Genomic DNA, 12,085 nt, shown 5'->3' with positions numbered 1-12,085 from the left:
GCAACTTTACACTTGAAGGATCCGAATCAGCCTACACAGCACAGCACATTTAGAATTACACTCAGGTCAAATCAAAGCTACAGAAACTCTATTCAACCTCTACCCAAACAGAAAACTACATCCAAAAAGCTCCAACCTTACTCCTCCAAATCCCTAATCTTCAACACCGCCTTCCCAAAGTTCTTCCCCTCCAACATGCCCACCAACCCCTCGGCTGCATTGTCAATCCCCTCAGTAACACTCAGCTTAGCCTTGTAGCTCCCCTCAGCCAACCACTCCTGCATCTTCCTCTGGTGCTCCTCCACATACTTATCCGCAAACCCCTTGTCATAAACAATAAAGCCCCTCATCGTGATCCTCTTGCTCACCACCTTGAACAGATTCTTGACCCCATACTTTTGTTCGTCAGGAACACTGTACTGGCTAATCATCCCGCAAGCAATAATCCTTCCATGCTGGTTCATCGCCTCAATCGCAGCCTCGAGCTGCTCCCCACCGACATTCTCAAAGTAGATATCCACCCCATCCGGCGCGAGCCGCTTGAGGGCATCAAACGGGTTTTCAGTCTTGTAGTTGAACCCCCCATCAAACCCAAGCTCATTGAGGATAAAATCGAGTTTCTCATCTGAACCAACCGATCCAATAACCCTGAGTCCCTCCCGCTTAGCAACCTGCCCAACAACCTGCCCAACCGCGCCCGCAGCCGAACTGATGAAAATCGTCTCCCCCTTCTTCGGCTGCCCAATCTCATGATACGAACTCCAAGCCGTCAACCCCGGCATACCCAACGGTCCCAAAAACAACCCCAGGTCCTTCCCAATCTTCGAGTTCTTGATATCAACCCTGCGCCTGATCGTTCCGTCTTTAAGCTGGCCAGCACTCAAGTGGGCGTATTCCGCCAGGGGGAGGTAAGCAACGATCAGATCCCCCTCGGCAAAGTCAGGGGTATCAGAGCGGATCACTTTGGAGACGGTGTCGTTGGTGATGGGCTCGCCGACTAGGAAGGGCGGGGAGTATGACTTGATGGAGGGGTCGCGCATCTTTCCGCGGAGGTAGGGGTCGTAGGAGGCGGAGAGGACGGCGACGGTGAGGCCTCCTTTGGGGGGTTTGAGGTCGAAGGGGACGGGTTCGACGGCGAGGTGCTCTCCTGGGATGGGGGCGTTGGTGGGGACCTTTTTGAAGAGGAGGGTTTTGTTTTGGACTTTGTCGGACATTTTAGCGGTTTGTTTGATGTAAGGGGTAAGGGTTGGGTATGTTTATAATGGTGTGAAGGGGTTGTTATTCTTGTGATGATGGCGGTGATAGTGAGGTGAAAACGAGGGGCAGATGCTGGTGTTTATATCGTGATCCGACCTGGAAAGCTCGGCGGAGTATCCATGGCCAGTTGGTGACGTTTTTCGACGTCACTTGGTGGTGGTGGATCCCGCGGGAGAAGGACGCAGAAGATGTTGGGTGGATGAAGACACCCACATCGGGTGGGGTTGATGCCAAGATCCGAGGCATCTATTTCGACATCGAGACTAGTCCAGGAGAAGGATTGGTAAGCCGATTTTGATTCATCAGCTTCCAGCTTGTTGCGTACAAATACGGCCGCCCGCGGACTGCTGAATATCATGATCTAACTTTTCAAGTTGTTTGAGTCGACCACCATCCCAGTCTCTGGTCCCTAGCTGCGAAGGTTTCGTGCAAATTCGCGCCCGATTCTCTCTTGCAAGTCGCTGCGCATCCCCTTGTATTCATCCCCAGTCAGTCGGCCCTGTAGTTCGTGGAATCTGTAGAGCTGCCTCGGCTCAAGTAGTCCATGCCGGAGTTCGCCCACCTCAATTTTCTTATAGAACAAGTAACTGTCGTATGGTCCAATATCACGAGCAAAGGCATAGTACATTCTCTTCACTTTCACCTCGATACCCTCTTCTTCTCTCTTCCTACGAGCCTCCTCTTCGTCCAACCGAGCCTGTTCTTGCTCCATGAGAATCACATCGTCGCGCCGCTCAAGAAGGCCTGGGCCGTAGAAAGACCCTCCCCATGTGGGCGACTTGTCCATCAGGTAAGGTAAGCTATGCCATAATCGACTTGGATCTGTAACCATTTTTCGAGTAGTTCCTTATTACCACGACAGCCTAGATAACTGTACATCCCCTCAAACACCTCATCTGGAATGCCTGCTATGGGACTTGTCACTGCCTTCATAATTGAGCTGTAAGGCTTTGACTGTTTGAGTCCATGAGTTATGATGGCAGCCATGTTGAAGAAGTCCGTTTTAATGCATCCAAAACACCGGGAGGGCAGGAAACGCTGGCGGTCGTCCTTGAACCGTTCTTCGGCCAACGTCGGCGGCAGCAGGTCTGCCACCACAGTCTTGAGCAAGGTAACAACCCCTATCTGGTCTTTGAACCCGAGGTTCGCGCGGTACTGTTCAAATGGAAAGCCATCCGGCCAATATGGGATCTCGTAAGTAATGAGACAAGCTTGGCACTTGCCAGCAGTGAACCTGATCTCCAGGCAACATATCGGACACTGATATGTTGGATAGGTGCGGTCCGGTAGGGCAGCATGGGAAGAGTGGGAGGATTCTGGTGACCAGGGATCTCGGGGGCCATTCTCTGGAGCATCATTCTGTGGGATCTGAGGTCGATCTTCGACTTGAATGAGCCGAACTTCACTCCTTGCTGCACGTCTCCTACCGACATCATTCATGTACTCCTCCCAGCATTCATGGCATAACATATGCCCGCAAACACGAAAGACGCCCTTCTTCGCCTCATTTCGTTGAAAGTCCGACAATCGTCTCTTGCGCTTGTTCCCAGCAGGCGGAGAAGGTTCCGGCACCGGCTCCTGATCGATAAAGGCAGCGATATAGCACGGGCATATGATACACCGCACAAAGGGCTTTGGCTCGTTGGCGGAGGTTTCGTCGACGTCAAGTCGTCTTGGATCCTGGAACAGGTCCTTGCCTCCGGGATCCCCTTTCTTCTGTGGAGCAGAGGGGTTGGGTGGTAACGGCGGGGCAAGATTGCCGGTGTCGGCCTCATCTTTGCTGCCTGGAAGGTCAAGATTCAGGCCGGGCGGCGTTGACGGCCCCGAATCCGATGGTTGGTAGGTCGGATCTCTTTCCTGTGCCTGAGCCACAGCATCGGCGATACATTCGCTCCTCTCCTAGTCCCTTTGGGATTGATTTGTGTCCTGTCTTGTGTACAATCTGCCGTTAGGGTCATCCTGATCAAGGGCAAGTGACAGCGGCCATTGGCGACCCCAATTCGCAGGCACATAGTGGTGGTCATCCCCGATCCACCATTGCCTCCCAACGGGTGAGTGCAAAGGTGCGGCTGGTTGTGGAGGGTTGGGTTCCAGTAGAGGATGTTGCTCCATGGTTGTCTTGGTTGGGTGATGAACGGTTCAGAAAATTGATGCTTCAAGTCTGAACTGTGATGGTTCATTAGTGGTCACGGATAATTGTTATCAGGTTGCTTTGTTCAACCGGAAAGAGGTAATATTCCCGCTGCATTTCTGAATAGGAGGGAAAGAAACAATAGAGCCGCGCAAAAAGGGGCTCGGCTGAGTCATCCGCCTACCTTGGGCAAGTGCTCGCCATGTCATGCCGTGATTAAGGTTTTAGCCAGAGGACGACAGTGTGGAGCTGGATGCGTTCTCTGGCCTGGGGCATTCTGCTGCCACGCAGAAGGCAGAAGAGGCTTGCAGTCTTTTCTTATTCAAACATCATCAGCATCAACTAGCAATTATGGCACCACACGACACCCCAAACAACCCCGACCTGCGCAACATTGACCCGCTTCTCTATAGGCACATGCAACCGACAACACACAATCCGACGAATGTTCCACAGCCAACACACCCACCAAATGATTATTCCAACCCCTCGCCCGTCAGGGGACCAACATCGTCTCTCCCCGGGCACTATGTATCAGTCTCCTTTACTCCAGGACATCGCCACGTGCCGCCCGAGCAGCCATACCCATCACCCGTATATCTGGGCCACCACCAGCCAACAGCCTCACGTCCGGCGTATGCCCTAACTCAACAACAATGCCAACAGCTCACCTCCTCAACCCAACCATCAACCCAGCAAACATCTGCCGTCTTCCCCATCGCACCAAGACTACCCCCCCAAACCATCACCCGCAAAAGCAACAACCCCCCCGGCCGGATAATCCACACCCTCCTCCCCCCCAAAACCCACATCATTCGCCCCGACACTCCCATCAGACCCTTCATCCTCTCCCTCCCGCTCGGCGCCCCCTTTCACAAGCGGTACAAGGCCCTTTTGCGCTGCACACGCCAACATGGAAGCGCGCTCATGGAAACGTTCACCGCTGGCCCGTATTTCTCTTACCGGGATCCAAGCAATAACCAGGTTCATTTCTTGATTAATGACATCATGGTGCCTGATGGACGTTGGTCGGATGAATTGATGTACAAGGTGCAAGTGATGGAGAGTGGGTTAGGGGTTTTGGATAAAGAGAAAAAGACGTGGGGGAATCATTGGAGGGAGACGGAAGAGGACAGGGAGGGGGTAGTGAAGTATGAGGGAAAGAGTGAGAGGGGGGTGAAGTTGTATTGGTATGGGGAAGGGGTGGAGGTTGAGAATTGGGAGGAGGAAGGGGAGGAGGAGGTGGGGAGGGTTTTGGCGGGGGTTTATGGGTGGGTTTCGTAGGGGGATGGTGTTGCTATTTTGATGGGGGAAAGGAAAGAGTTTGATGTGTGACATCAGCATGGGACGGAGTTGGTATTTACAAAGACATTGTGAATTATGACAGCGGAGGTTAAAATGCATGGGTTGAACGGGCAGACAGACTGACTGATAGATAGCATTGTTGGATAGACTTCGACAAAGAAGGCGATGCCTCGGCACCAAGGAATGACAGCGTCCAGCCAAAACGTTCTTTGCTTCCCCCCTGCATTGAGAAACAAAGTCTGGAGCATCATTCAACGGCTCCACACCAGTCCGGACTGCCATCGAACGGTCATCATGTAGCTGAAACACCGTCACCACAAAGTGAATGTTCGCCATTGGATTGCATTAGCGCCCGTCCGTGTGGTTTTTCCCGTCCCGTATCCGGCGATCCCCCGTTGGCTGTGGGCCGGCTGAATGGGCGGGAAGGATCAATGGTGTGTAACGATAAGAGGTTATTCCCGGTCTAACAGCGCTGATTGGCGTTGCACGGCATGGGCTGTGCCGGGTTGATGGAAGGGCTGGAAGGGGAGGTTTATCTCCGGACGGGGTTACCAAGGTTGGATTCGATGTCGGATTTGGTGATTGATGTTTGAAGGTAGTAGCGCCTATGTGAGGACGGGGTTAATGGTGGAGGCGGTGACTGGTTTGGGGGATTCAGCTGGGGAGAGGAGCGTTAGTTTGGGGATGGGAGGTGGTACGAGAATGGGGGCTGTGGTGGGAGTCTGAGTGGTGCATGTGGATATAAGATGGAAGGGGCAGATCTTGGATGGCGATGATGGTCAGTATCGAGATTGAAAAAAGTCCATCTGGCGAGAAGACACCAGCCACAAAACCTCAGCGTCAGCGTAGCAGAAGACGTGACTCAAGTCAGCGCAACATGCACGGCAAACCGACCCACCCCCTAAAGGCGGTCATCCCCCCTTCTATTCTGCCAGAAGCAGTCCTCCACCCAGACCACGAGCAAATCGACCGCCATGTCATGACATACCTCGCCAACACATGGGAATGGCCGTCGGAAAAACACAAACAGGCGTTCATCAGTTGGAAGCTGAGCGAAGTCGTGCTGTTTATGTTTCCCACGGGGGAGGCGGAGCGTGTGAAGCTCGCGTGTGAGCTTTTACTCTTAGGCTTCCTCATGGATGGTCAGTTCTCCCCAAATGTCACCCCTTTGTTGTTTCAATCACTGACAAAAGCAGACTACTTTGACAAAAACACCCTCTCCACCAATGCCAGCATCGTCTCGTCTCTTCACTCCCTTTCGACCTCCCCCGAGATGACTGTTCCGGTGACAACAATCGACAGCATGCACGCGGGTTTGTTTGCCAAGTTCTTGACGTACCCCAACTCGGCGCCTATACTTGAAGCGTATTTGGCTATGCTTGACTGCCACTGTGTTCCCTCACGCGGACCATCCTCACTCTCTTCTCTAAAAGAATATCTTGTGTTTAGGGAGACTGACGTTGGGATGCCGATTTGTGTTGAGTTACTCTACTGGACAGACCCCGCTCTGGCAGGTATTACAGCTGATGAGAAAAGGATGTTGAGACCGTTGGAAAAACTGGCGAATTATCATGTCAGTATATTGAATGATGTTTTTAGTTTTGAGAGAGAATGGGAAGCGGCGGAGATGAATGGAGAGGAGGGAGGGGCGTTGGTGAATGGGGTTGCGGTTTTGGCGGGGGAGGTGGGTATTGGGGTTGAGGCGGCGAGGGGGTTGTGTGTTAGGCTTGTGAGGGCTTGGGAGGGGGAGTTTGTGAGGTTGAAGGGGGAGATGCTGGTCGAGGGGAGGTTGCGGAGGGCAGTGGAGGGGATTGAGAGGAGGATGAGTGGTGCGGAGGCTTTTTCTTGGAGGACGGGGAGGTATTTGTGATGGAGTAAGGGGTGGGGGGGTGCATTTAGGGCGTTGGTAGCATTGCAATGTTGGGGGCATAGAGGGACTTTTAGAATTTTAGTTTTCTGTTTTGGTTTGGGGTGTTGACTCGCCTGAAGTGACTGTTATCATGACATTTCGATGTGACCGACTATGGGCCAAATGATCTGAGTTCCTGAGTCTGCGGTGGTGACAGGGTGAGGTGGTCAGTCCCGTTGAGCCCAACGAACTCATTTCTGCTTGCAACACAAGGCCTCCCCTTCACATAAAGACATCACCGACCATCTCATTTTGAGAACAGTTCTCCGCTTGAATATCATCTCAACGCAGCAATTATATATTTTTGCTTTTGCCACCTTGGGTATCGCACTAGACACTATAGAGCAACCTGAAGCAGAAGGGCCACTTATCAGCTGCTCCGGAGAGGAAAGAATTTTCAGCTGAGAATTCCAGGTTTTGAGCAAAGAATCTCGCCGCTAGGTACTCTGCCGGCCCTAAGGTGGGCAGAAGCCTGGAGATTCTGAAATCAATCGCCGACCAAATCAACGATAGGCGTCTCCTCCACAGTCTGGCCCTCACCAACAAAATTTTCAATTTCGAGTTTTGTCGACACCTTTATCGACACCTCGGTCCCTCCATCGTGTTTTTATATCTTCAACCATCAGACTCGAACCTCATTCACACAAAAGCCTTGACCATTCCCGACGTGTGCGAGACCGAATGGTGGTCCTCAACTACGAATGAAAAAGTGACCGCCTTGGTCAACAAAATGGAGCGCCTAGAAAGCTTCACATGGGATGCAGACGAGGACATATGCCACACAATACATCGAGGCACCATATCATCTTTAGCGGCATGGTGCCCTAGGCTCAAGAGTCTGCATCTTCACCTGGCCCCGTATCGGGAGCCTGAAGATAGAGACGCCAATCCGCATTATAAGCCCATGGAGATCTCGCTATTCGGCAATCTCGCCTCTTTGACACTTCGCAATATCCAAGGTGATCTAGCAGAATGGCAAGGCCAAACATCTAAGGCTTTGATCAAATCGCCGTGGGTCTTCCTTTCGAGCATACCGTTCTCAAGCAGTGCAGACTGATTGGCTAACATGAGCTTTGAAGGGGTCTTCAACCGCTTGACCTTTCGATAGATGATGACTACATTTTCGAGTCCCAATCGGTAAAATACGTCGGGTTCCTCAATGGTATTTGCAACAAATATGCGAGAGATGGACGACAGCCCCTGCGGCTAAGAACTCTAAGAATGAGTGCATTCGTCCTTCCAGAAAACGACACGGTCTTCACCAAATTCACCGATTTTGCCTATTTGGAGGAGTTGGCTATCGATAACGATGGCGGGCACTATGACGGAATGCCGACTTTCTCTATACGCTGGCGACTGGGACAAGGATGCGGAGAGCGCCATTTATTTTCCCCATCCAACTGTCCCAACCTTCACCGACTGAAAGATAGTTGATAAGCCTGTAAAGATAGTTGATAGGCCTTTAAAAATAATTGAAAGGCCTTTAAATGTAGTAGAAATGCTTATTAACTTGCTAATGAGGCATGGTTCATACTATGGTATAGGTTAACTTACCTTTGCTGTCTCAATTACCTTGTGGGCAGGGTGTGTCTGGTAGGTAGGTATTTGGCCTACCCGCACGATTCTAGACTTCATTGGTCAGCTGTTATGCGGCCGGCGTGACATCAGGCATCACTGTCCAAACGATGCCTCCAGATGCTCACCAGCAACATTATTTTCAAATTCTTCACCCGATATTGTCATGTATGACCAGATAATCCTGTTAACAAAAAAAATATGCCACCTCCACATCTTGAATACAAACCCATCGATCACTCGATCGCCCAAATCCGCGTCTTGACGATCCACCTAGGGTCGTCCGACGATCCAATCTTATGCTCCCTGACCCGCCACAGCCTGCAACATGAAAACGACTACGAAGCCCTCTCCTACACTTGGGGGGATCCAACCCGCAATTACTTGATTTCCATCGGCGCGGCCTCTCTGCCCGTCACCAAGTCAGCTCATGATGCTCTTCGCCACCTCAGACTCAAAGATCGGGACCGCCGGGTCTGGATCGACGCCATCTGCATCAACCAAGACGACAATACAGAGAGGAATCGCCAGGTCGAGTACATGGGACAAATATTTAAGGGCGCATCCCGTGTTCTTGCATGGCTGGGCCCAACTAATCCTGGGACCGACGAGGCCTTTGAGCTCATTAGAGCTGTTTCTGCGAAGTCCCCCATGAAGCCGGCTCTGGACGTGTGGCGCGCCATTGAGCCTTTGACAACCCTGATGAACCGGCCTTTTTGGAGCAGAACATGGATTCTACAGGAGGTCATTTGCCCAGAAAAAGCGCCGCTTATCGGATGTGGGAACAAGTGGGAAGACTGGGAGACATGGGCTGCTGCCAGCCCTCTGGCTATGGGGGAGGAGCTTGAAGACGTCTTGAACCCAAAGTCGAGCATATTAGGGCGTCAAACTTTGAAGGCATACACCAAGGCTTTCGAAATGTTCTCGGGGATCGACTATCTGCGACAGCAGTCTTATGAGCTCCAACACCACCACAGTGGCCAGGGCATCACCAACCTAAACGAGGTCCTCACCGTGAGCATCAATACGGAATTTTCCGACCTTCGAGATCACGTCTTTGCCATTGTTGGCATGATACACTTTGATGGGATTGCGGCGGGCATTCACCCTCCCAAACCGGATTACAACAAGCACGTGTCGGAGGTCTACACCGAAATGGCAAAGTTGTCGATTGAGAGTGACAAGACACTGATTATTTTGTTTCTTTGCACCCATCTCAGGACCCATCTCACGACGTGGGAGACATACCTCCCTTCCTGGACGCCGGACTTTTCCTGCAATATTGAAGCTCTCCGGTACCCGGCACTGAGTCGGGTAACGAGAAGTGTGCCATCTCGAAGCGAGCATCTACCGGTTGTATCAAACGCGGGAGTGCTGCAGGTTCACGGCAAGTTGGTTGGCATAATTCACAGGACATATAGCCTGCAGAAGTGGTGGACGAACCTCGACAGACTTATACGATTTGTCGGCCCTATCAATGAGGCATGTCTCGTCGAGTTGTACAGCTGCCTCACAGGTGGCCAGGACCTTGCTGAGGAGTCATTTGACTGGTTCAAGGAAGCCATCAGTCGTGCTTCTCTCAAGGTGGATGGGCTTTATCTCGACGCCGAGCCCGAGAACAATAAGATTAACAAGACTGAGGTCATTGAGGCCATCACGCACACCACCACACTGAGTGCTAGCAGAAGTGCACCGCACCGCCAGATCTACATGGCAACCGGGCTAGGTTCCAATTCCAGGTTCCGACTCGGACTGGGTTCGCCTGACTGCAGGGAGGGCGATCTTGTTTGCTTGGTTGCACGAGGTCACGCTCCACTAACCCTGAGATTTAGTCACAATGGTTACTATGAGTATGTTGGTGACTCGTATGTGCCTGGCTATATGGAAGAGGACATGGAACACGCACTGGAAGGGGATATCGGGATAGAATGGACAAGATTTGACATTCTCTAAGGGGTTAAAGTCTTGACAGTTCCACTTGGGGGAAGGTTAGGCTTGCAACGAATGGACTGAATCTTGAATTGAGGGGTTTTTAAGCAAGAACGTGATGAATTGAGTTTATTTCAAGGTTACGCCACCGATTACCCCAGATATATACTACTGAACAAATCGGGACCAAAGTTCTCAACCTTCGTATGTCTGGCTCCATCCATTCACCAACATCGCAAGACAACCACCACCCCCAAGATATCCATCAAGGTCAAAGCAACTATCAGTCCCCCTTTCCGTCCCCCTCAGAAACAGTAAACGGCATCCCCTCCGGTACACTCCTCCACTGCCCCCCTTCATCCAACAAACCCAAACACTCCCCCCACTTCTCCCTCACCGTCTCCGCTTTCTTCTCGCTCCTGCGCGTGATCTTCAACCTAAATGGCCTGGGCTGCATCAGGAACCCACCGACTAGATCATCCTGATCGGGTGTGATCTCCTGCCCCGTCACCTCATCAATCGCCTTCTCGAACTTGAACGCCCACATCAACCTCGCAATAACAAGAAACATCGACCTGTCAACCACGTGCATCCCCTCGCAGATTCTCCTCCCCGCCCCAAAACTAAAATGATCCCGCTTGGTAGCGTCAGCCTGCTGAGCTGACTCGGTCGAGCTAGCAAAGTCATGGATGTACCGGTCAGGATCAAAGACGCGGGGGTTAGGGTGCCGTTCGGCGTCCATATGTACAGCCCTGCAACCATCAGCAAAATATCAGCGAAGAAAGGAATAGAAGTGACTAACCAAGCATTATACACCACCCCTGCCCCTTTGGGAATCCTATACCCCATATACTCATCATCCTTAATCACCGCATGCGGCGCGCCCAATATCGCGGTCGGCATCCACCTCAAGTTCTCCTTCACACAAGCCCTGATATACTGCGCTTTTGGGTTTTCCATATCCTCAATCGAGGGGAATCTATCCCCGCAAACTTCATCAACCACCCTCTGCGCCTTGTTTTGCGCCTCCGGATACAAGATTATAGCAAGGACAAACCCCGCCAGCGTCGAGGCAGTGGTATCCGAGCTTGCCTCCAGCGCCGTCCCAGCAACCATGGCAGCAAAGTCATCATCAAACTTTTGGCTTTCTTGTGCGTTGGCAATACCGACGCAGAAACATGGCTTGGCTGTGCCATTCTGCACCTTTTTCTTCGCCTCGAGCCAGTGGCCTTTGTAGAGGTCAAACGTTCGCTCTTTGAGGTCCAATGCATGGCGATAAAGTGGGCGAATGAAAGGGGGTAGGGATCGGAAAATGGGAAAGACGTCCAAGACAGCTGCCGCCCCGGCGCCGGTGATGGACGACCACTCCTCGATAACGTGGTACAGCCTGAGCAGCTTGGGGTCATCAATCTTTGGGGTTCGAAACCCGTAGACGATCTGGGTGGTCAAGGAGTTGGTGTACCGTCTAATATGATGCAGCACCTTGTCTGGTTCTTCCAACAACGCAATCATCATGGATGTGCTCTCGAGATCCTGGTAGGGGACGTACGAGTTCGACGCCTTCAGGTGCAGCAACCCATGGAAGAGCTTCCTGACTCGCCGCCAGGTATCACCGTATGGCATGAGCAACATGCGGAGGCCGCCGCTGGCAAGGGAGGAGATGTACATCTCCGGTCGGGATGAGTAGATGTTGCTGCGCTTGTCGAGGAGGTCTTTGATGGCGACGTCGGTGTTGAGCACAATCATGACTTTCGTCCCGGTGATCAGCGAGTAGACTGGGCCGTATTCTTCTGCCCACTTCTTGAATTGGACATATGCGTTGTTGGAGGGGATCTGGTGTAAATTGCCGATGAGGGGGAGGGTTCGAGGTCCAGGAGGGAGACCTTTCGGTCGACGGCCGACATTGCGAAGCTTGAAGATCGTAAAGGCCAGAATGCCTATGAAAAGGGACAAGTACCAGCTCGCCATGGTGCTGATGG

At 52.1% G+C, this 12,085-nt stretch overlaps 5 protein-coding genes across 5 annotated transcripts; 3 read left to right on the top strand and 2 right to left on the bottom strand.

The window, feature by feature from the left end:
• Positions 1-137: 137 nt before the first annotated feature.
• On the bottom strand, positions 138-1,214 carry QC763_511750 (uncharacterized protein; the record flags this gene model as incomplete). Its single annotated transcript, XM_062913732.1, has 1 exon — positions 138-1,214. One exon carries the CDS (start codon positions 1,212-1,214, stop codon positions 138-140), a length of 1,077 nt encoding a protein of 358 aa, XP_062764503.1.
• A 2,525-nt stretch (positions 1,215-3,739) lies between these two features.
• QC763_511743 (uncharacterized protein) lies at positions 3,740-4,672 on the top strand (the record flags this gene model as incomplete). Its single annotated transcript, XM_062913731.1, has 1 exon — positions 3,740-4,672. The coding sequence occupies one exon, from the start codon at positions 3,740-3,742 to the stop codon at positions 4,670-4,672; it is 933 nt and encodes a 310-aa protein (XP_062764502.1).
• A 356-nt stretch (positions 4,673-5,028) lies between these two features.
• On the top strand, positions 5,029-6,563 carry QC763_511740 (uncharacterized protein; the record flags this gene model as incomplete). The annotated part of the gene is made up of 2 exons (XM_062913730.1): positions 5,029-5,835; positions 5,890-6,563. The coding sequence occupies exons 1-2, from the start codon at positions 5,460-5,462 to the stop codon at positions 6,561-6,563; spliced, it is 1,050 nt and encodes a 349-aa protein (XP_062764501.1). The 5' UTR covers positions 5,029-5,459.
• A 1,815-nt stretch (positions 6,564-8,378) lies between these two features.
• Positions 8,379-10,130, top strand: QC763_0086990 (uncharacterized protein; the record flags this gene model as incomplete). Its single annotated transcript, XM_062906200.1, has 1 exon — positions 8,379-10,130. One exon carries the CDS (start codon positions 8,379-8,381, stop codon positions 10,128-10,130), a length of 1,752 nt encoding a protein of 583 aa, XP_062764500.1.
• A 259-nt stretch (positions 10,131-10,389) lies between these two features.
• On the bottom strand, positions 10,390-12,074 carry QC763_511720 (uncharacterized protein; the record flags this gene model as incomplete). The annotated part of the gene is made up of 2 exons (XM_062913729.1): positions 10,390-10,858; positions 10,909-12,074. The coding sequence occupies 2 exons, from the start codon at positions 12,072-12,074 to the stop codon at positions 10,390-10,392; spliced, it is 1,635 nt and encodes a 544-aa protein (XP_062764499.1).
• Between the last annotated feature and the right edge of the window lie 11 nt (positions 12,075-12,085).

The sequence above is a fragment of the Podospora pseudopauciseta genome (assembly GCF_035222475.1).
Source record: "Podospora pseudopauciseta strain CBS 411.78 chromosome 5 map unlocalized CBS411.78m_5.2, whole genome shotgun sequence".
In the NCBI taxonomy this organism is placed as follows: domain Eukaryota; kingdom Fungi; phylum Ascomycota; class Sordariomycetes; order Sordariales; family Podosporaceae; genus Podospora; species Podospora pseudopauciseta.
The sequence above is the reverse complement of the archived record's forward strand: the minus strand, read 5'-3'. Positions and strand labels throughout refer to the sequence as shown.